This window comes from Harpia harpyja, chromosome 2, assembly GCF_026419915.1.
Source record: "Harpia harpyja isolate bHarHar1 chromosome 2, bHarHar1 primary haplotype, whole genome shotgun sequence".
In the NCBI taxonomy this organism is placed as follows: Eukaryota; Metazoa; Chordata; class Aves; order Accipitriformes; family Accipitridae; genus Harpia; species Harpia harpyja.
The window spans coordinates 87,336,686-87,361,635 of record NC_068941.1 but is presented as its reverse complement, the minus strand read 5'-3'; the positions used below and the strand labels follow the sequence as shown (position 1 = coordinate 87,361,635).

The following is a 24,950-nucleotide window of genomic DNA, read 5'->3' as shown; positions in this document are numbered from 1 at the left end:
TAAACAGCTCTGACTTTTTAATTAGAAGCAGAATCACAGCAGAGGGGAATTCACATTGACGCTGGGTTTTGCAGATGTCTATCGAAGCCAGATGGAGCCATCCCCACTGCTCTCACTGCAGGGCAGCACTAACGCCACATTTCTATTTTCCAGAACTCAGTTTATTTTCCTATCCCGTAGAAAGGCTCTTGCCTTGGTTACTTTTGCTTTCTGTTTAGCTTGCAGAGAAGATATTTTGCACTTGGGATGAGCTCAGAGTGAAGAAAGTATCGATGCCTAAGGAAAAGTGCTTGGTTTTCTTTCCCAACTTGTTAATAAAAATATGTGTATGAACGAAATAATTCAATCGGAGATGCTGAAAAGCAGAGGGCAGGTTTTAAATAGTACTTTTCCTTTTGAAAGGAAAAGTCTGGCTCATGGTGAAGAGAAGCAGCAAATCAGTTCATTTCTTCCCTTCTGTGACTGAGAAAAGTTTATTAAAATTATCATGATTGTTGCATAAGAAAATAAAGTCATTTCAGTACAAGCAAGACTGTGAACTACTGAAGAAGAGCTTCTCCCTCTGCTAACGCTCAAAATATAGGGCTGCTTTCATTAGATTATAAAGCAGCGATGCTCAAAGCACAGTATGTGGACCAAATGTGATCCTGAGCATCCCAGTGATCATCTGCCTCACATCACTTCAACAGCATTTTCAATTAAGCACTTGATAAACATTAATCATCATCTTCAGCAAGCTGACAGCCATTCAAAAAGCACAGAAACAGCTACTTTAAAAACAATAAGAACTCTTAAACTCCTGCCTGAGGGAAGAAAAAACTAGTGTCTAGCAGATATTATCTTTTTTTATTAAAGGGCAAATAAAATTGAACCAGGGAGTAGATATTTTAAAGTAGTTAATGCAGAGGAGAAAGTGGGTTGCCATCCAAAATCTCACTAAAACATCTTCCCAAATGATACATTTCAGGCCCTGCTCAAAGCACATAAAAATAACAAAATAGCTATTAAATAGGTTTCGATCGAGCCTCTGGCTGGCGCTCAGGAAGAAGACTTCACAGATTCACCTCTAAAGCAAAACAGCATAACTGGGGAAGGAGCCACCAAGAGAAGGTGGCAGCATTCCCCAGCAAAGCTGATCTTCCATTGAGCAACTGGCTCAAAACCAGTGGTATACGGGGCTTCCCAGTTTGCTTTTGTGCCTGTGGATACCTGTTAGCATCCCTACCGTAATATTTGAGGGTGCCTTCAATGCTGCTGACAGCACCCGAGCCAAGCCAGGTGAGTGGGAGCTGGGCTGCCTCACTGCAACCCAACGGCCTGGGCTGGCAGCTGAAGAGCAGAAAATTCGTTTCCTGCAACTGGTCGTTTGAGGAAACAAATCTTCATTATGCATAACGTGTCTGAGCTCTCAGACAGCCGACCTGAGCCTCTAATAGCTCTGGTAGGAGCACCAGCAGCATCAGTTTCGAGGTCTTCTTGCACCCCAGCACCCACAGGGTGCTGCAGGACCAGGGCTCTGCCTTTCTTCAACAGCAGCATTTTAAAAAAGCGGTGACAAGCCAGCGAGATGGCCTGACGCGCATGGTTAGTGCCCCTGCAGCTGAAGGCAGTGATTCATTGCAACTGGAGTTTCAGAATGTTTTTTTGACTAACTGGTGTCTTTAAGGGGACACCTAGTCTAGCAATAGGATTAGAGCATGCAAGCAGAATCCCTGTCCTCTCCATTGCACATTCATTCAAAGATGCAGACTCAAAGAGAACATCCAGCCAACACCACCACTCCCGCTGCAGTCCTCCACAAGGACCCCCAGGTGCAGGAGTCATTCCCAGGGTTTCTGACTTGCATGTCCCGGTTTGGGGAAGCATTGAAGGGCAGAGCTCCAGCTCTTCCAGATAATTTGCTTTTTGCTCAGATTTAACTCTTTCCCTCCAGCTCCTTCAAGCTCACGCTGTTCTGCGTCATGCTGTCCCACCATCTGCCTTACCACGTCTATAACTTAAGAGTTCACCTTTGGGGTGAAGGAAGCGAGATGCCGGGCATCCCGGCAAGCACCCGCTCAACGCCCATCACTTCTTCCTCCGGCGCATCTCTGAACACACCTCTCCGAGTCTTCCTGCGCAGATTAAAATGCACCAACACAATGTGCATCTTGACCACACGATGTGCATCCTGACCAACTGCTCTCCTGAACAACCCAACCCAGCTTCAACAGTTACTCAAGTCATCTTTCTGCTGCCTCATCTCTAGGGTCGTTTCCCTCTCCTCCTGCAGAGCTCTCACATCCCCTCAACTTTTCTCTGCAAGGAGGAACACTGCACTGGGTAACACGCAACAGCTAATCCCAATGGACTGCAGCTGCAGATACCTTCCTGCTCAGTCACACCTGTACCTCAGAAGCTCAGATGTCAGTTTAGATGCCATAATATCCACTCATTTTGGGGGGGTACGGCAGCATTTAATCCTCAAAACCAGTTTGCTTCAAATACAAAGCTTTTTGCAAAAACTAAGACACTTGTTTCCTTAGTGGCGTGGTCTTGTTCACTCGATCTTGTTGACTTCTCCAACCCCCTGTACAAGACTGGAAGCAGTCTACATTAATTTTTTTTTTCTTTTTAGATTTTTTTTTTAAGGACCAGGTCTTGTTGAACTTATAACCTATAAACTTCCTCTAGAACTACAGCAGTTTGACCTTATGCTTCCTCAAAGCTCAGTGCAAGGTAAGATCTGAAGTTGCCAAGAACATCTGCTGAGCGAGGTGCAGTCAAGCCAGCATGCTGTACCAGCAAGGCACCTTGCAGTGGGGAAAGGAAAGAACCACGCAGAAGTAAAACGCAGCTTCATTGTAGTATAAACTCCATTTATATTTGAAGTACTTTAAAGAGCTTTTTCCCTCCCTCCAGCTCTTCGAAGAGCTCCTCGACCTTGCTGAATTGCTCATCAAGGCACATGCACCACATCAAATGGAAGCAGAACGTGGCCAAGCTGCAACGTTTACTCATACACAGCCCCCATCCCCACAAATGCTTTCTGCGGCAGCAAAACCTTATGGATTACAGTATTTGTTTCCCCAAAATATCATATGCTTCACCCAGTACACCACCCTCCTCCTGCACTACACCAGAGCTAGCTCATACGCTGGGCAGAAGCACTTGGGTAACAGAGAGGACAGGCGAGAAAGGGAGTATGTCTTACAAAACACATCAGCCTTGATGGGTATCTATAAAATGCATTCAAAAAGCAAGTTTGGGAATTAAATTCCCTGTCACAGAGCAACAGTCAACCAAAAGCTAGTTTCCCTCTAAAACTGTCCTCCTCCTTGGTCCCCAGATAACCCTTCCACATTCCCCAAGAAATAATTTACCTCCTTCCCCAGCGAGCACATCCCTTGGCTCCGCGGGTACCAACTGTCCTCTCTCTCAATCAAAGTGTTATTATATTTGGATGAAGCTCAGAGCAACTGGCTGGGCTTGTAAGACCGATAACGCATTTTGTCTCAGAACTGGAGGATTTACGCATCAAAAGCTTGTCTGCATCTCCCCAACTGCAGCAGCTTACCTCCTATTAGATATTACTTCCCATAAAATGCACCTACCTTAGACCATCATGGGTAAGGCATCACAGCATTTGCAAATACTCTGCTCTCCCAGAGAATAATTAATTATTCCAGCCGGCCTTATCCCCCTATGTACATCCACAAACAAAAAAACCCCAAACAAATATCTGCTTGCCCTCAGCATGACTCTGTGTGAAAAGGGAACAGGTCCCTGACCAAGCATCAGCAGTTCCTCACCGCAAGTAGACCATACACGTGTATAATATAAGTATGACAAATCCGTCTAACCACCGACTGGAACTGCAAGAGGTCCACGCGTCGCTTGCCAAATTCCCACAGCATATGTAATTTTTTTTTCTTTCTTTTTAATCCCTGCATAAGCCACAGAAGATTTAGACAGCAATATTAAAGGAAAAGTCACTGGTCAAGGGAGAGAGGAAAATATCGGTGACGGTGCCAGCCCAAGGACAGGGGATTTCCATGCTTTGCTCTTGGAAAGACCTGATAGGACTGATATATTTGTTTTAGCTTTCAGCAGGGAACTTCAAGGATTTGGACTAAAAACCACCTAAATAACATTACGAGAATTGAGTGCTGGAAAAGGCGATATGAGAAGTTAATGGTGTTAGTAACCACCGACCTGTCTAATCCCATCGCTGACCTGCACGCGGCTGACCGAATGTATTCCTGAAACCTGGATGTGGTTTACAGCACACAGTAAGGTCTTGGGGCAAGAAACCTATTGGGTGCAATTCCATAATTTCATGGCTTTTGGTTTATATCAGCTGGACCAGATGTTCTCCTCTGGCCCCTCCAGCTTCAGTGTCCTCCATATTTGGTACCATGAAAAAACTCACTAAAGTAGCTGCACTCGTGTCTTTACCAACAAACCCAAAGCACATCTGATTAGATTTCCTCTCCTTGTCTTACTTAACCAGGCATTTCTGCCATCAGGTCTACCCAAGTTTTTGAATACCTCTGTACAGCCACTGATGGAAGCCTCCTGTGCTACAGGGAGGCCACTGCCACCTGAAGTCGGGGTTGCTGAAGACCTTTCATCTGCTCTTCTCTGTTTGTTTTCCACCATCAGATAGCAGGGATCTTCTCTGTTAACACACTCTCCTGAAACAGTGAGGATGGGGGGATGAAAAGGTAACGTCAACATGAAGGATGCCCAGAAAAATCAGGAACAGGCACCACCGATTGAAAACAAAGACCTCCCCGTGCCACTCAGTCCTTCAGGGGCATCTCCCGGCTCCCAGCGATGATGAAGGAGCCCGCATGTTGTCCCTTCTGCGTCTTCACTTCCTCGACTTGTCATCTCCTCTTATTTTTCTGACCAGGAGTAGATAAACTCCCCAGCGGCGAGGAACTCGCCTTCACATCTGTTATGCAATATTGATCAAGCAGAGCAATGCAGGTTTGGCTGCAGCTAGTAAGCATTACTTGCTCAGAAAAAGATGCATTTTGAGCTGTAAAAATAGTCATTTAAATTGCCTAATATGCTACCTGCCCAGTTTGAAGGATCAATTTTATTGAAAGAGATGTGGATCAACTCAACCCTTTCATGGGACCAAATATAATCAAAGCAGAGATGTGTTTGAAGCCATCAACATGAAAACAATCGTTCCTATGGACTGAGGTCCACCAGTATCAGCAGTAACTGTGTTTAGCTATAATTAGCACTGCTTGACCTCACTGGAGACACGATGTTGAGAAAGCCCTTAAACTGAGCAAGCAAACGCCACTAAAAACTGAACCCAGGCTGCAGACTGCAGCTGCAGCCCTCCTGAAAGCTGAAGCTGTGGTTGCTACACCCTGCAGAAACAAGGGCTGGCAACGTATTTTTGAGGCAACCACCAACTTGGTGCAGTTTTCTGTTTGACTCAGGTGACAGGTATGTCAGCTGCTCGAATCAGTTTTTCAGGACCGAATTTCAATAAAAATGACACGACTCAGAAGGACGCAAGAGCAGTTGATGTCTGTGCACTGATAGTTACGCCAAATTAACATAAAAATGAGGTCTTCCTAAACACCTGCAAGAGGAAACCTGCTTGCAGAACAAGCTACTGAAAAAAAAAAAAATTACTATTCAGGGAGGTAGTTGTCAGAAATAGGACAGAGTGTGGATGTGTGTGTTTATACACAGCAGCTCCGGGTACGGGTTGCAGGTCCCAACATGCTGCCCGGTGTGGTTTCTGTAAGCAGTTGTCTCCTTCATGTCCCCAGCCTGCAGTCAGCTTCAACAGCCGAACGCTGGAAGTGTGTGCTTAGTCCTGACGGTCTGTGAAACAGTTCATACAAATCCCAGGGTACTTTTAGCATGCAGCAGGCCAGGTCAGCTCACATCGGTGACGAGAAATTCCATGTAGCTGTTTGAAGCTTCATAGGAAAGAGGTGGGGAGAAGTACCTACAGAATTTAGGAGCACCAGTAATTTGTGATTTCAGGTCTCAGGGCAACCTCCACGCTTCCAAAAAGCCCTCCAAGGGTCAGCGTACACATCAACAAATACCAAAATTTGACAGCAATTTTAAAGGTTTGAGAAGGACCACAGCTGTTGGTGGCTTCATCTGAAACTACAGGAGCAAATCTTCCAAGCGGGGGAAAAAGCACTTCTTGGCTTGGACACCATCCAGTGCAAAAGCCACCAGGGTGAACCAGTGCAGGACTGAGATGGGACCTAACCCGTCACCTCCTCTTCGCTTCTCCTGCAGTTTGCTCCCAACTGCATGGACTCAATGAGAAGATCAAGCTATGGCACTATCGCACTTTTTTGAAGAGCAATCCTTAAGAGACAGGGTGCAGGGTCTGACTGCTGCAGCAGCCGGTGACTCCACGCTGGTGGCTACAGCTGGAGGGGACAGAGCCACGCAGCAGCAGCACGCTGATGACAAATTAAATTTCAAGTTAATACGGGAACGCATACCAGAGGAACGAGGCAACCACAATTACTGACTCTTATCTCACAGGAAAGATCTTTCAGTTATTGTGGGTAGCACCAAAAACATCAGCTCAGCGATCGGCACTGCTGGAACCAGTGAGAAGAAAACCACACATGTCAAGCCCTTCTGCAAATCCACAGGGCACGTCTGCTTGGCTCCCACCTCCCAAAACATGTTGGCAACACAGCTGGAAAAGGCACAGGGAAGGATATGGATGGTCTGAAGGTAGCAAATAGCTTTGGATGGATTTTGTTGAAACAAGATACGTGGTTTTAGTACTCACTCAACACAACACGGCACTCAGCTTGGCACTGCACCAGTATCGATATGACTGTCACCTCCACGCTTGGATGGTTTTCTGCCCTTTTGAGTAGCTTGCTGTAAGCCTGTACTTACCTCCAACCATATGCACAACCGTAACACACTCAAAAAACCCACTGGTGCCAGGACACACACACAGCCTGGACGGTATCCGCATCAGATGGCAATTATTAATCAGTGTATCTGGCAATGTTTTGCATTCTCAAATACAGACAGCTCAACACAATGCCATGTCTCCATCACATTATACACCTCGCTCCTACTGCTTTCAACATGCACTGGTGCTCTTCCTGACCCAGGACCATTCACACGAATGGTGGGACCACTAATGCCCTACCTGTCTCATCGCTCACACCTGCACCTGATGCTCTGTGTCATGGGGATTTATTTCAGTAAATGAAGAAATTCCCCTCCTCATTTTCCCCTATTAAAGCCAATTTTTGAGAAAATAAGTACATTACACAAAGTATTTTAGATGAACATCCCAACATGTTTACCTTAACCTTTTCTACTCTCTATAAAAAGAAAATAAAGAATTAGAAGCAAATTATTTAATACCATCAGGTTTAGTCAAATTTTAAGTGAGGATGACAGGTTTAGCATCCATGTAGAATTTTGAGTAAAATAAAAAAGCTTGCCTTTCTACATGAAACCTGGTTTTAAGTCACCCAAACTTCAAGTGATCCTTTCATTGCTCTTCCTATTCCTGTGAGACATCGTAATTTTAAATATTGGATAATTTGAGTCTGCAGCTTGAAGGTTTCTTCAAAACGTCAGCTTCTTGCTTTTTGTAGACAGACTGATGACACTGTAGCTAATTTGCTTAATTAGCGATTTACAGAAAGATCTCTCTACGAGAATGTGAAACCCTTCAAATGAAATGCTTTAAGTGCAGAATCAAGAGACCATCCATAATGATTGTTTACTCCTATCTTCTACGTATTTTTGGGCCACACTATTTCAATCAGCAGCTCCTGCGATTGATGACATTATACTTCCTAAATACAAAACTGCACTCTGCAAGAGGCCAAGCATAATTGTCCCAAGTTTCTCCTAACAGGAGGATGTTGCTTTTAAAAAAATCGCGCTGGGATGAGAAGGAAAGAAGTCAGCACATAAACACACACATCCAGACGCTGTTGCACAGACCAGAAGGAGTCTTCCCCTTGGTTTCAGCAGCTTTGTTCCTTTTATTCCATCTTCCCTTCCCCCAAGCACTTGGCTTTTGCTGACCGCTGCATCCAAGCACACAAATCCTTCCCCTAATGGGTGCTCTGGTACCGTGGAGTACAGGGAGAAGGCTTGCACAGATGTTCGTTTTGTAAGAAACAATAATTCATGCAAATCCCTGCTCCAAGCAAATTCCACAGTAGTGCATCTTATCACAAGCCAAACAAAAAGTAGAAATACATTTGAGAACCGTAAACCTGTATTAAAAGAATTTGCTCTTGTTACAGCTTGAATTTCCCCCTCTCCCTCCAACTACTCAGCCAGTAAACTATCCGACATTAAACACCAACCAAACCACTAATTTTGCCCGTGCTAATAAGAAGTGTAAACCCCAATTGCAACATAAAGCAAAGCCCGTGTTAAAGTACGATAGATGTAACACACTCCACGTTCACCCATAATACTTTCTTACACATTTACAGTCCAAATAAATGCAAGAACAAAATCCTTGCCATGATGTTGGTCTCACCAAACACCTCACAGGGCTCCAAAGCAGAACATCCAATTTTGCTATATTTAGGGTATTTGCACATTGCAGAGGTTTGTTATATTTGTGGGAACTCAGAGACAGCTCTACCACCTCTTCAGGCTTGTAAATTGAAATGTTATGAGAGTGGGTAGAGCAAAGCCTGGAAAGGCATAGGGTTCTCTTGCCTGAGTAAATTCAAGACAACTTTTGCATTGCAAATCGCTTGCTTTCTGCTCCTGCCCTCCTGGGTTTTTTTGACTGCAAGGGGAAAGGTCGACTCACATTTAGGAGTCTGTATGGTGACTATGGTGAAGACCCTCTTTCCTATTGCAACAGGAGGCAGAGACCAGCAGCGACCATTGCACCACCCTGATGATGCTTCTAAGCACAACAGCCATGGCAGAAATGACCCAGCAAGACAAGAATATAGACATTAAAATATCATAAAACCCACTCATAAATAGATTTAACTCTGCACACATTTGTGTTTTGTTTTCCAAGGTTGTCCAATAGTTTAGTGCTTTTAACATCAGGGATTTTCCTCCATTTCATTAATCAAGAATTGAGTACTCTCTTGCCACATTTGGAGATAGACCAGCTTTCCACAGAAGCTCAAGATTATGAAAATAAACTAGTAAAATATATTTTTAGGTTTGGGGTTTTTTTTTTTTGTTTAGATGGCAAGTTAGAACCTGAATTCCAACTCAACCACTACGTTTCAGCAGAACAAAAAAATCCCTGTGCTGAGTGCTCTCAAATAAGAGTCATGCCCCTTCCAACTCTGCACCAACAGAGACCTTATTATCCTTTGGGGGAGGAAGTCAGATTTTTTCCACTTAGTTACATTCCCAGGTAGTTCTTAAATAAGACTTCCCTTCCCTCTGTGTTTAAAGGGACACTTTAACAAAAGTTAATGTCTTGGCTGTGTGCTGCTCCATACTGCCATTGTTGTGTACTGAACCCCAAAACAGAGTGATGACTGGCTGGCCACTGGCCAGCACAATTTTATTTCAAAGAGAGGACAAATGCCAAGAGGCCAAAATTAACAACACTTCTTCCTACCTTAATTATTATAAGCAAATCGTCCACCTGCATGTCATTAGGAGCCCATAAAGGTTCTTCCAGTGGTGCCCCTGCAAACAAACCAAAAAAAAAAAGCTTTTAAAACCAAAGAGTTAAAATTCAGCAACATCTTTGGACAACAGTATTTTTACTGCTGCCAGCAAGGTGATTCCGCTTCATTTTACCTATATGCAAAATGCTGCTTTTCATTATTGCTCAACCTAAAGACACACTTGAAAAAATGAAAATAACTTTTAAATACAGAAGGCAAAATCGTGGGAGTTTCCAGGGTTAAAAGTGCTTTTGGGCAGAGGCAGCAGCAGGTGATTACAGGTCAGCAGCAGCAGTTACAAATGAGGAGGAGACTCTGATGTTCACAGCTTCACTTGATAGGTGCACTGCTGTTTGTGGTAAAGTAAAGCAAAGCTTAGGAGGGTCCACAGCTAGAAGAAGTAGGTAATTTTTACCGTAGTGAAGGCACCATATTCACCTTGGGCTCCTATGAGTGTGTATTTACCCAGGCGCAAGCGGTTGGGGCATGTGAAAAAGCAGTTCCGTGTATGTGCATTTATTCCCACCCCAAGGGAAGGGGCCAGAAAGCCACACTGTGGTCACTGGCACTTCTGATGGCCACGTTCCAGTGAGGTAGCCATCAGAGGACTTCCCCAAGCCCAAACGTCTCTGGATACAGACTTTGGCTATAGGATCAAGTGCAATCCTAAAGGGAACGGGCTGAAGCTTGCCCCTGTGGTTCAGGTGACCTGCAGTGATGTTTGTGATGTTTTCATGTGTCTGCACAAAGCAGCTTCCCTCCCCACCAGCTCTCGGATGTGGGTTCCTCACTCCATCGCAAAGCCGCACTGCAGGGGCTCGTGGTGTAATCACTAAGTCAAGACTGTTCTGGTTGATCATCACTTTTACATGACAAGCCAAGTCGCTCCTGCTCTCTCCATCTCTGTTCTCCCTCCCAAAATATGTTTTACCTACATCAGCTCTGAGGCAGCAGCAGGCTTCTTGCAGGAGTTTGCAGAACCAACCCTTCCTTTCACTAATCCCAGCTTCTGGGCCGATGCTATACAGTAAGAAATTAGAGACCTGAGGCACTTCTAGATTTAGAGTTGAATATATTTAACCAAGTTAATATTTTTTTCCTATCGACATCTTTTCTCCCCAGCCTTGGGTAGGATGCGACCCAGCCATCTGCTTTGTCGGTGCCAAGTAGCTGTGGAGCTCAGACATAATCCCCGGGTGATCTCCTCACTGCTTTTCATCCTACTCAAGTGTTGACTCGAGCACTTGTTCAATTAGACAAGTCTCAGCACTTCAATCAGATGGGCGCACAATGCTGATTTTTACCTCCACAGAGAAGAGAAAGTTTGATTTAGTCGAGTGTGATAAAACCAGGATCTTCAAAGCAATGAGACCTGGAGATCACGTCTGCTCTGAAGTCTGCCAGAATCGCTGCTTAACCCGAGCAGACCACCAGCAACCAGCAACTTCCATTTTAAGAGAAGTTGAGAGAGAGCAGATTAAAAAGACATTGGATCTGGCAGGGAGGAGGAGAGCTGGGTTACTTTCCCGCTATTTCTTTTTTAAGGCAACTGGAGAATGGCTGAGGCGCCTGCTTTCTCTTGTCTCTGGCTCAAAGCGAGTAACCCACAGATGTGCTGAACTTGCCGGTCTCCCTGTACCACTTGCATTTTCTTCCTTACAATCCAGCTTTTCCCATCACCTCCCAGCAACACTGCTGTCCTGAGGCAGACGGGTCTGGGGGCTGCGGAAATGCAGTCCAGCCTTCAGCCTGTCCTCTCCTCCCCGTGCAATGGGGATGAGGTCCTTCCATCCTCCAGTTAGCTATATGCATTTAAAACAAAGGGGTAAATTTTACAGGACCAAATCAGGAAGCTGGCATGAGCAACTGTGCTGTCAATATTTTCATGGTCAATTTAATCCTTCATTCACAAAGCTGCCAGATTCAAAACGCAGCCTCGGACAGTGCTAAGTGCAAAAAAAGTTGGAAGACTTTGCATTCATCTCCAGTTTCAGAAAGGCTGACGGAAGGAAGGACTCCCTTTCCCTGCCATTATCAGCATCACCTGAGAGTTAAAACGGAATCAGCAATGAAGCTGAGTTTTTACAAAGCCTGGAGAAAGAGACATGCAGTAGACGCTCAGGGCTCCTTCCAGGATGAGGCCAACATCATGCTGAACGAAAAACGCACACTGGGAGGTAACAAAAAAAAGCAAATGCAAAGGCAGAATGAAAACAAAAGAGCCTACAAAAGCTTATAAAAGTCAATGCAACACATTTGAATAGGTTTTAGAGCAGGCTGTGTCTTAGATGGCTGTAAAAACAGATCAGCAACAGCAGAAGAGAGTAATTCATGATGCATGCATGACTTGCAGTGACTCATAAACCTCGTTCCTTTTAACAGGTAAGGAGCGCGGTGCAGGCATGCACTCAAGTCACTTGACTATGTAAGAGTAGAAACATCTTATGTTATACATACTCACAAGAATATCTTACATCCACATCTGTTCTTAGAAATTAGTCATACGGCCTGCACGTAGAGGAAACACGATTGCCAAAGAGCAAATGTACAACAGAACTGAAAGGAGGTGGCGTGTCCCACATTCGGCTTATTCAGCCCTGGCCACACACAAGCCTTTCCACTCATCTGCCGTGCCCTGACCCCACTGTGCCCCAACGTGCCAGCAATGTAATCCGCTTGCCAGATAATCCTTCAAAAACGCGGTATCCTGAGGATCTGGTGCAGTCAGCTGACTGTGGTAAGCCATGGCTGCAACCCACCAGCCTTGGGAATAGTAGGATTACTATTTGTAATTATTATTTGTGTATGTTAGTTGTATGTTTGGATGAAAGCAATTTAACCAGGTAAATGTATACACTGTTATAGCACATCAACAGTAAGGAAGGCACGCTGGCTATAGGAAGGAACTTCCATTCTCTACAGCCAAAATTCAATTTTCCAAGTCCGGCAGCATTGGGAAACTCAACACTGACCTGATCGAAGTATTTGTGGACAATGCTGTAACATAAAGCTGCTCCAGAGCCTCAGTTATGAAAGAGACCCTGGGACTCAGCAGCCAAGTGTCTTCCAGTACGGTGCTGTGCTGAAAGATTAAAGACTGCTTTGCAAACCTTGCAAGCAAAGTGCAGGAGAAGGTCTACCTTGTGCTCTCGTATTTTAGATTCACAAGACAAAACAGTTTTATTGGTTAGATGTCGGGTAAATTGGTTGTGTTTGTGTATTTTTTAAACCAACAAGTGAAAGATTAAGAGCTGTGTGCTTGCAAACTCACCCACAGGCTCCATCCCCTGGAGATGGACTGGTCCAAGGGACAGTCCTTCAACTGGCAGAGCGCGAGTTAATGCCAGAAGAGAGTTCAGCCATGCTTATATCTCAACGAATAACAAAGGCAGCTTATCTCGCAGAGCTTGGGAGCCCCAAAACTGCAGCTCGACTGGTGGCTTCCCATCATCAAATGGGAAAATGCTATGGATGATGAGTTACGTGCTTGGGAGTGAACAGCTCCTAGTAATTCAGGGGTGTCCAGACACCTCAGCTGAGATCAGGGCCCTATCATGAGTTATAAAGAACTGTAGGATGTTCCTTCCCTGAAAAAGCAATTACATCTGCAAAGTGTACCCACAAAAAGATGGACGGGACCATGAGAATGGTGCCGTTCCTTGGTGTTTCTTCTCTCCCAGAGTAGTCCAAGCAGAAGGTCAGTGACCACACTGGTAGGAGAGCCCAAACCCAATTCACAGCCTGGTACCTTGTTTTACCCACTCCATTAAGGCTGCTACACCTCTGCAGCCACTCTCTGTAGCAAACAGGCATACTTAAAGTCATGGGAATGAATATTTTGGTGGACATGGTGGGCTAGCCAGCATCCAAAACGAGAACTTCACTCAAGCTGCACATTTCTGCGCTGGATCATCCTGCTCACTATGGAAAAATTTTACAGCGCAACACCATTTCTTTTATAAAAATGATGAATACAAGTTCACAAACTAAGAAGTCTCTTTTGGAAGAACCCCGCTGAAAAAGTGCTTTGGGAACAGCCACACTAGGTGGGACTTCGGACAAAGACAGCAAGTTTGTTAATCAAGAACGTCAATGGTATAAAACATTACACAGAAAAATGTTCAAAATCTGGGGTTGGCAAAGGTGGCTTACAGTTATAGAACTCCTCCATCTCTTATTAAAATAATTAAAATAGAAGTAAGGCAGGTATTAGTTGGCTAGACGGCCCCAAATCCCGCCGCCTGTGTAATCCACCTGAAAGCCAAGTGTATCAAGGCAAATTAAAGCTGCCTTTAATCCATGCAAATCTCAGCACAGGAATCTTTTATTCTCTTACCTCCTGCCGCGAGTTTATTCCTGCCCCGCACCCCCTTGTGCTGCCAGAGCTGCGGGGGCAAAACAACACAAAGCTCCATATTTTAGTAACACGGAGAAGAAATTTTGGACCTTTTACACATTTTGGGGTGGACGCAGCTTTACACTTTCACGGTTGGGTTGAGACTGAACCCCGTTCCACCTGTGCTTGGTTTAATCATATGTATCGACACACATAAATTAGGGCAATTTGCGCATAAATTAGGCAGCGTCATTATGCTAATTGGGATGGTATGATTGTGCCGAGCGTGTTTGCAATCTGCCACGATCCTCTGGGACAGCACCGGGAGTGAGCTGCTGCATCTGAAAAGGCCGGTGCTCCGCCGGCATCCCGCTGCGGCAGGTACGGCCGCATGTCACCCTAAAGCAAGCCTAAATAATGGAGGAGAAGGAGTGAGAAGACCTGTTGGGATTTGCTTTGTCTGAAATGCTGGTTTCTTTTCTAAGCTATAACGCTAACCTGAAAGAATAACTCTACTTTCTAAAAGTTGCATCCTAACCTCCCCCGTGATGCATGAAACAGGTTGATTATAGATGGGGGCAGAGAGAGGCTGCTAGAAAAATAAACCACCATGGTGCAAACACCAAGGTGTATTTAAGGCAAATAAAGAGCAGGAGACTCAAAGTCCCTGCACTTTGCTTTATGAAACCTAACGCAAAGGAACAAGTCATTCTCACAAAAAACAGAGCCTCTGCACTTTACCCCTTCCAGCCCCCACCTGAATTGCAACAGAGGTTGGGATGCTCGCCAGGATTGGGGCTGTATCATAGCATATCCCCGATGATCCCTGCCCTAAAAGAAAAAGAACACCTAAACCTTACCAACTGAATGGACAAGGATAATGGAGGAACAAATAAACTGCAAAGCGACAGAGGAACAAATAAATTGCAAAGCGACAGCTCCTCCTTTTTGAGATGCAGCTAAATAGCCATACATGAGCAGGTCAACCTAGTGTAGGTAATTGTCAAGGTAGACCTTCCGGGTCTTCTATCAAAACATGGAGGTTTTTTTAGGTACCCTACAGGTATCCTGCAGCCTGAGCCCTGAAGGTCTGCGGGGCCGTGGTCGATGTCCCTGTGCAGAGGACGGCATTGCGGAGCTGCCGGTGATGCTCAGCTCCAGGGGCTGGGCGTGGGTCTGGTGTTGCACCACACCTCCCTTCTCCTTACGGGTACCAAGGGATGCTCCTGAAGCCATTCAATTTTCCTACCAAAACTGGTCACTAGTTTAGCTGCCAAACAGGATCATTATGATGAAAAATCCTACCTGCAGGACTTGAGCTCTCTCCCTTCAGAGGGAATTCGAGCTTGGTTTATTCTCCAGGATCCAGCCAGGAGTTTTTCCTCCGACAGACATGCTGGCACTTTGCCTGGCTAAAAAACATACAGCAGAAAAGCACCATGCGCTAACCCACCGCTAAAAGCGTTTAAACAAATCAACTTTAGGCAAACCATATGGTAACACTCACTACACCACAGGTGAGAGCAAACACAATACGCTCTGTACAGCGTGAAGTAAAAATAATAATTTTTCAGAGAATAATGATGCTTAAAGACCAAACCGGCCCAGGAACAGATGCCCAAGTGAAAGGCTTTTAATGCCTTTGACCTCAGCGTTCCTGCACTTTTGCATTTCTTTGCTGCTTTGACCTTATAAATATCAAGGGATGGTTTTCACAGCAGCACCCAGAAGCTGCCTGGCTGCAGCACGGGGACAAGCCGTGCCCCGCAGACCTCCCAGGCTGAAAATATTACAGAATCCTGCAGAGGTACCTGGAGGATCAATGATCAAAGCCACAAACCTTGTTTACAAGCAGGCACAGCAAGCACGCCAAACTCAACCCAAGGCAAAGGAAGCAGGGATAAAAACGAGTTATTGCAGGAAAGGGAGAACGAAGGTGAAAGGATGACAATACTAAAAGGGCAGTGGCACACAGAAATCGGGGGATGCTCCATAAGCAGCAAGAGCAGGGAGCAAATTTGAGCTGCCTCAGCTACAAGGCCAAAGGAATTAGCAAGGTACAAAGCAAAAAAACCCACAGCCAGCTTCCTTCTGCTCTTCTGCAGCTCTCCTTGAGCACAAGCGGCTGGGTGGTGGCTTTTTTCTCCCCCTTCTTTAAACAGACCCCCCCCCCCCCCAAGTAGTTTAGCAGTGAAAGCAAACTCATCTCTCCCTCCCTAAAAAGTAATATGGATGCTGGCACCATCCAGCATTAGCACCTTAGCATCCAGTAATTCCCCAGCCTCTCCAAACACCAAATACCTTGGCACAGCAGCAGCTTTAAAAACCTCTTCTCTCCACCCTTTGGTAATAATTAGTTTAAGTCTGTCACCAGCAGATCAGTTTTGGATTGCAACTAAGCCAAAGCTTTATGAAAAGGTTTTGTCCAAAGACTCTCCATATCAAATCAGTTCAAAAAAGGAAAATACAAAATACGAACTGGCTGCACCATCAGTTTCAACAGCTTCTACTGCTAAGAAGGGAATACAGCAAGACTTAAAAAACAAGTTCAATAAAGTTTTCTTCACTGTTTTATTTCCCTCTAAAGCATAAGACCAATTTGGTTTCGTTTCCATCAGAAACAGTTTCTTTGTTTCTGATGGGAGCACAACGCAGGGATCCGGCGTGCAAAGCTGCCCCAGCCCCTGCCAGCTCCGAGTTAATGGCACAAGGCGCTGATCTGCTTTGCTACGGCAATTCCTGTAATTCAAGTCTGGCAAACAATTCCTAGCCTGAAAATGGGACAGCATCCAATTGTTATCTCCTTTCTTCTATAAAAGAATTTAAAAAAATCCAGCCTATTTACTCTACCTGCCTATTTACCGTACTGGCAGTACCACCACGCAGGCATGACAGCAACAAATCCCAGCAGTTCTTGCAGTTTTGCCTGTTGATGTTTCTCCTTTCATCCCAGCAAAAAGCATGTCAAAGCTAAACGAGCAATCAAGAGCAAAGAAAGCATCTGGCTGCTTCCCTGACAACTGAACAAACTGGCAGTTTTCAGAAGGTAAAGCTTTCCTACGCTTCTAACCAAGGCAACTAATTTTATGGTTGGACTCGATGATCTTAAAGGTCTTTTCCAACCTAAATGAATCTATGATTCTAATATGCAGCCACCTTAATTTTGGTGCCAGTGCTTCCATACATCCTCACTCATGTTTCTAACCTCCATTCATCTGTACTAAACCACCCTAGGATTTCCTGCCCCCAAAATAATTTATTAAAGACCAAAACCATAATCAGTTATCTTGTAGCTGCATCAATTGTGGACCTATTCCACCCCAGTGCAGACACCAAACCCTGGCTAAATGCATGAACTCAGCGTACCACACACAAACGTAGGTGAAAAGGTTTTGTTTGAATGGTTTCGCTCACTGCGACACACCTGATAAGAGCCTGCAGCAACAACACACCCGGAGATAAACCAGACCGGTTCAAATCTTCAAAACCCAATTAGGCATCCTGAACGGGGCGGGGGAAAACAAACACATAAAGAAAACATGCTGTGCGTAACAAGACCATTTCCCTTGGCAAATCTTTCTGCTTTCCTTTCCTCACCATATCTGCATGCGCGCATAGAAATCGTTCCCTTGCATTTTCTGAGCTACCTTCTGGCTCTGCTCCCGTGGATGGGCTGCAGGGCTGATGCCCGAGTCCTGGAGCAGCAGCACGTCCAGGAGCATCCTGCAATCTTCTCGGGTGCCTGGCAAAATTCAGGTCTCCCTGTTTCTTAAGAATACTGGAAGATGCAAAGAGACCGGGCAAAGCTGTTTTGAAAAGAGGTCTCCTCTACAAATTGAAGTGATATAGTTGGGGAAAAAAAAGAAACCCAGGCATGCAGAGGCGGCCACCGACCCCAAGAGCCACGTCCCGCGAAGTCAGTGGATGCTCAACTGTATGCGAGAGGTGCTCATCAGTGATGATTTGATAGTCAAATATTGGCATATGGGCCAATATGGATATAAGTAGATATGTAAACAAGCTGTGGCCCTACCTGAACGTATCTTGGGAGGGCACATCAGTCTTCCTGAGCTCCGTGCCAGGGACACTAGAGCTGCTGAACACATCAAACACAGGGAAATGTGCAGCCCATGCTGAAGTCTCATTTCTAACCTAGCAAAACTTTTGCAACCTTTTTATTCCTCTTCCTCTTTTGACTTCCTTAATGAATAAACATACTTATGAAGGGGGAAAAAAAAAAAACATTCGCACGACTCAGTTGTCCTCTGTGCAGCCCGGGTTTGCTAGGAGCAGCTCGGATGGGCAATAAGACATGAGATTTTTAGCAGCGCAAGGGGACACGATGGCACAGCAGCACTACGCATGCTGCCAACGAGGCCAATTTCTGCTGGTGGCTTGGGGCTGGCTCCGTTTTCGGGAAGGCATGTTAATCCGACCCACTCAATGAACAGAGCTGTCAGGACATACAACTTGTTTCAGGAGGCTTGGCCGTATCCTATACATTTTGGGAGTGAATCAATGTAGCAAGCTGGCATTTGTGCTTCTCCAAAGGTTTTGGGAAAAAAAACCCACATCCCCATCATGCTGTTGGCTTGCCAGATCTCGAATTCAAGAATTTCTATGTCTGACCAAGGGGATACACGGGCTACCCCTAATCCAAACGCCATCCCGATACGGCAAACACAGCTACATGCTGTATTGCCACCAGCTGCTCCGCTCACCAATGCAAATCAACCCGATGGAAAGCTCCTCGTTCCTACCAGGAGAGGTTTCAGTTTCGTGACCCACACGTTGGGTTTTCCTGACCATCATTTCACCAAACCCCAGCCCAAAGACTGCCAAGTCACCGGGCAGAGCTTTATCTGCTTGAAGGCAACCAGGAGCTGTTTTTAAGGCAGATCCACGTGACGCAGCTTGTATGATGGAGTCAAGTGGTGGTTTCAGCTGTGATTTCCGTGCACACAGGCGGCAGAGCCAGGGCAGAGACACCGAGTGACCCTTCAGGAAGCAACCCAAGAAACAAGCTCCAGACAGATTTCTAAAAATGGTTATAGCATTGGACAGTGATAGGATGTTCTTCATTCCTCCGCACAGATGGATTTCTGAGCTTTGGATATAAATACAACATTGTTGTAGCCAGGATATTGTGCTTTTCTCTTCCGGGTCGCAAGTTCAGAGCTACAGCAAGTCATGTTGCTCAAAAAGCAACGGCTCCTTTATGGCTGTTATTAACACTTGGATTCCCCAGCACCTTTTTTGTTGGGCTCAAGGTTAATGCAACAACCCTGGACCCTTTCCAAAGGCCGGTCATCTGCATCGTGAGATCTTTTATCAGTGCTGATCAGGACACCCCGTTACACACCTCTGCAGCACCTCGAACCCGGTACTGCTCCAGTTGAACATCAAACAAACCCTCGGCAGACAACGACAGTGCAGAATAAGGCTTTTAACAAAAGTGAAAGCTGAATATGGGGGAAAAAAATTTAGCCACAGCATCAGAGACCAAAGGAAAATGGGTTTTCACTTCTGGCACTGGTACCGCACCACGTCAGTGCATTCATGGAGGAGTTTCACCTCCAGGCTTGACTATCAGGCTCTGATTTTAGATTCACTGTCAAAATAAAGTTTGCGAATAAATCCACTCAATTTTATATAGAACAAGGATCCATGAACATTTTTTTTTGCTCACATTTATTTATAAACGGCTTGAAACAACACACACCCATGTACGATAGGCGTTGCCCCAGCAGTAACTGGGGACGGACCCTTTGCACACTGCACAACCAGGCTTTTATTTCTTGCAGATTGCTCAGCACTTTGCACCAAAGATTAATGTTGGCTCTGTTGTAGCTTTTAGGCTGGATGAAATTCAGAGTTTTGACACTTCCCCCCCCCCCCCCCCCCCAAACACCACTGAAGTCCATGTGGACTCAGAGGACCTAAGGAACAGGAGAATTACAGCACAAATCTTTATGTGCATCAGGTTTGAAAGCATTAAGCATCTCGTTAAGTGTGTTATTACATTACAAAGGGACTATAGGGCAAATTTCTGGAGATGTAGCCCTGGAGGAGTCACCTCCTGGTCCATACCACCCAAATTCTCCCAAACAGTCAAAGACCCAGGACCCAATTTTTTTTTCTGCAAGAGCTTTTGATGTTTCTGTTGGAGGGATACAGTGGATGGCAGGACAAAACCTGTGGGACTCATCATGCTGGTAGCAGGATCCCTTCAACACTGCACGAGGAGTCCTACCACGGGAATTTTGTAACCTTTGGACATATTGGAGATGGAAAGTGGAGCCAAAAGTCATGGACAAGACCTCCTCATGGATGGAAAATCTTTGACTAAGCTGTGGTGCCAGATGTTGTGTGCAGCTGTGGGGCTTCGCTTTAATCCATCACGGTGATCTCCCATAGTCTTCAGACAACCGAATGCAAGAGAACTCCATCTTCTCCAGGGGTTTCTGTTTTGTTTCATTAGTGGAGATCCTGCTCCAGCAGTAAAGTAAGCCCTTTGGTTCTCTGGAAGTCCTCTCCAACCATCATATTTTTTGTTTAAAAATACAAGATGCTGCTTTAAATGGTTGGGTTTGGTTTTTTATTTAAAACCACACATTTTCAATTTAAATTTGCTCAGGTCCTTCACACAAGCGAAAGCAAGTCTCCAGCCAGGACTGCCTCCCCACGCAGATGTCACGTTCCTACCTTAGCTACCATGACTTGTTTGATACGATTAATTACCTAAGCTTTAAAAGAAAAAATTAGCAGTAAAGGTGCCTAGTACTCAGCCTCCCACCAACACCCTCGGCGTTAGTATTGCAAACTCTGAAACCCCAGTGCAAACAAATTTGAAAGTCTCTCAGTTGTAAATACAATGATTGGCACTAGATTGGCACTGCTACGTTTCCTAGTGCTGAACAAGATAAGGCTTTAGGCAGCCGGCGCAGCTCTCAGCATCACACCCGCCGCGCTGGGATGCCCTGTGGTCATCAGTCACCAGAAGGAACTGTAGAAAGCCAACTCGGAGGCTCCTGCCCCATCCACCGGACAAACCCGTGGAGGGAGGGTGTGTGGGAAGCACGAGGGTGACAGATTAAACAGCTGACTTGTATGCAAGAGGTTTCTCTGGCAGGGCTAAATGTGTTTTTTTCACCCCCATAGATCATGCTCTTTGCTGCATTAGGCACTACGGAAGTGAAACTTGTTTCTGCAGATCATATGATGGTCAGGCACTCGGTGCCTGAGACGATCTTCCAGGCTTGGCAGCAGGAGGCACTGGGGCAAGAGCAGGAGCTTGGCTTTGCCTGTAAGCCCGAGAGTAGCCGAGGCACACTCTCACTACCACGTCTGATGGAGACCCTTGAGCAGTGAAACCTATCCCGGCTGCCGCAGGGTCCAGGACAGCATCAGAAGACCCTGTGTGTTGATGGGTCCAGCCTACCAGGAGCATCAGCTGCAATAGGCATTAATAAGACAGGCTACAACAAGACGTCTATACCTAACTCTTGAGGTACATAGCTGCTTTTCACAGACTTTTCACAAGCCTAAGGAAAAACAAAGAAATCCATCTACCACTTCTTAGGGAGGTATGTGCTCCAGGTAAGACAGTCTCCTGGGAAAAAGAAGAGTAATTTTCTTTTTCTATTTCCACTACTGGCCTGCAGCATTAACAAAACCAAATTGTTTTACCCTAATCTATCCCTGTTTTCCTTACCATCCTAAACCTTGTCTATTCAAATGAAGGTTTTGCTGCAGAAACTTTCACCGGTGGCAAAGTAATAATCAACGAGCAAGCGTACACATGGGGTTTGACTCTGCATACATGTAAATCAACAGCAAAGCTTCCAACATTTCCAGGGTACAGGTTTTGCAGCAGCTCCAGCTGGGACTAGGTGCACTTGCGTTCCCACAATACCATAACAAAACAAAATAAAGACAATCCTTTCTCTATCTCTGATACTTGAAGCATTAGTGGATTATTTCTCTTATTTTCCTTCTAATAAATGAAATAATGATTTTCAGGGACATTTTCCCGGATCTGAATAACTGTTCCTCCAATGTTGCTGATATATGCAATAAACTGCAAGCTCTCTCTATAGATGCTGTTTATTCCGGTTGAATTTAGTTAGGAAGCTGCTGTACTTTCAAGCACATAAGTCCCAGCAAAAACTGAGAACAAGAAAACAGAATTCAAGTGCCAAGATGTTACAGATATCATATAGCCGACCTCAAAGATGCAGAGGAACTTCTGGGCTGAGTAAGAGTAAAAACTGTGCTTAGAGGGAGATCCCCACTTCCACGCAGGACGGGGAAGCTCCAAGAAGGCAGGTGGGGAGGAAAAGACCTTCTTGATCTGTACATAAATATTCTGGATTATCCCAAAAGACACACTACAGCCATAAAAGCTTTCTAGAGAAATAAGAAGGTGATGGCACACACATTCAAAGCTGTTCTTTTCCTCTAAGGCAGTATCATTTAAACAAGAGAGTGATGGTGGCTTGGAAACCCTGCATGCTCCTAAAGAGTTAAAATGTAGTTATGGAGACTGGCACGATTAAAATTCTGGTAGAGTATATTTAAATTGCAGGGAAAGCTGAGCTTGTCCAACTGGATAGTCAGACCGCAAGTTCCCCCAAATAGGGCTTTGATTTTCCAACACAACACCTGAAATCCTCTTCTGCTTTTATAAAACACATGTGGAATCACGCTCCCTATTGCACAACACGGCTTGAGGAATAATTCCAGGTATATAGGTATAAACTGGAGGTAATCACTCTGGAAGGGCTGAGAATTTCACTGGCAACAGAGAAGACGACAAGCCTGGTCCCTGGTGGCAATGCTGCCTTGAGAGCTACCCACAGCAGTAGCACCTACCGATGCAAGGTCATGGGTGGCTTTGCTCAAGCATGGCACTCGATGACAAAGAAATATGAGCAAATATCCGAGAAAAACACTAAAAGCAAGCAGCTTTTGTGGTCCATACAACCAAACCCAGGATTCATTTACTGGGTACTTTGCTCTGCTCTTCCAGGCAGTACTTTTGGGCTGTAAGGTCAGCCTTATTTGAGGAGTCAACTTGGAGAGGGGAAGTTGTCCACGCGTTTTGTGTCCATGCAGCCCATTAGAAGGAGGTGAGCTCACCTTTGAGGGCTTCTTCCAAATACCTAATTTTCATAAAGGTGTTCTCAGTTCACCGAGCCTTCTCTGAAATATATTGCTGCCCCAAAGCTGCCACTTATTATTTCTGTACCCTTGCATTTCCCCCATGCTGCTCTGACACTCCAATAATTGCCACTGTTTCAGTATTTTTTCTTTTCTCAAGTCCGCTGCTTTTGCCAGCCTTGTTTTAAAATATGCTGCCAGGTTGAAATAAAACCTGAATGCATTTTGCTTAGCCTGTGAGGGGCAGGTCAGCACTGAGAGGGGAGATCTTCCCCCCCCAGCAAAAGGCATCCTCTGTGCAGACTGTGCAACCATCTGAATATACTGTACACAGGAGCTCCCAGTTATCTCTTCTGGAAGAGACTACATACCACCATGTCCCTTCTCCACTAAGCAAGGCTGCAGTTTAAAGCTGGTTTTATCAGACTTAGTCTAGAACACGTGTATGGGATCCAGGAGCTTCCAGATTTGGATTACTTTCATAAGGAAAATAACCTGAGCTCTGCTGCAGATGAAAGCACAGAGACATGGGGCGCTTGAAGCCATCCTGCCCTTTCCTATCTGTGCCTAAACTATCCCCTCTGACATCGGCATTTTTATTTTGCTACCTCTACTGCCACACGTCAGACAAGCAAAAATGGTTGTGCAAAAATGACTGCACATGGGTATGTCTGTATATCAACAAACGGAGCTGTGCAGTCACCGCTCCAGAGCTGACACAGGAACGATTTTGCAGCTTTATCCCACGCGTTCGTTTTAAAAGTATCGCTGATTGACAGGAGCCAGTTCAATGGACTCACAGGAAGGCAAGGGCAGGAACAGGCTGAGAACAAGGCTGCCGCTTCCCTCCCAACAGCAGAAAGCAGCACACACCAACCATGAGCTGCTTTTGTTTTACATCTCAAAAAAAATCCACCATCGCTTGCTCCGGGACCGACAACTGCCTGTGCAAGCAGCAGGGCTAAAAACCAAACTGCACCTTTGCTAAAAACCAGACTTCATGGGGTTTCAATCCTGTAAAGAGGCTTTTAAAAGAAAATAAAGGTAAGAACATTTCAACCCAAAGCAAATCCCAGAAGCAAAAGCCTCCTCTGGATGCTGTTGGAGGTCAAAGGACTATTAAGCACCTAAAAACCCAGTAAGTGACATTAAGGGACATTAAAGGATGCTGTACAGGTGCGGGCTAGGAAGATCTCAGCCGTACCCCGACACCACCTGCTCAGAGCACGTCCTTCGCCACGCCATGGGGTTCCCAAGCCTCGGTGGTGCTTTCGGAGAGGAAAGGCAAGCGGCCCCGACGGCGGAGCCTGGCTGAGCCGGGCTGTGCAGTAACCACTAGCAACTGTGCCTAATCCAGCCCAGAGACAAAACTGCCAGGGCTCATTCATACCCACGTCACGTGCTGAGCAGAGTCTGTGCATGGCCACAACTAGTGCATATTTTTTTTTTTCAGTTTAAGCTTAGTTTTAGAACAGGTGTTTTTTTTTTTTCAAATAAGCATATTTAAATCAGTTTTTAGAAAGATGCAATTTTAATAGATAAGGTTGGGGTCAGCTTCAGTCTAAAGGATGCACAAAAGCTTTTTCCACTGTATATTCACTGTACAAAATACATTTATTTCAGTGCTTTATTTCCATAGTATTGCAGAAATTACCAAGAAAGAAGCTGCTCTAGTGCCGATATTCTTGATTTTTTGAAAGAATTACAAGAAAGAACAGAAAAATCACGTTGAAGAGAAAAGGATGAAATCAGCAGTTGCTCTGCCCCATATTCAGGGGACAGCACTGAAAAGCCGCCTAAATGACAAAATAATGCCAGTA

At 45.3% G+C, this 24,950-nt stretch overlaps 1 protein-coding gene across 1 annotated transcript in view; it reads right to left on the bottom strand.

Annotated features, from left to right (window-relative positions):
- The window catches only part of PTPRA (protein tyrosine phosphatase receptor type A), a 128,800-nt gene that overhangs the window by 59,532 nt on the left and 44,318 nt on the right, over nucleotides 1-24,950 (bottom strand). The window contains 1 exon segment of the mRNA XM_052780815.1: nucleotides 9,581-9,652. Coding sequence (XP_052636775.1) covers nucleotides 9,581-9,613 — 33 coding nt within the window. The 5' untranslated portion in view covers nucleotides 9,614-9,652.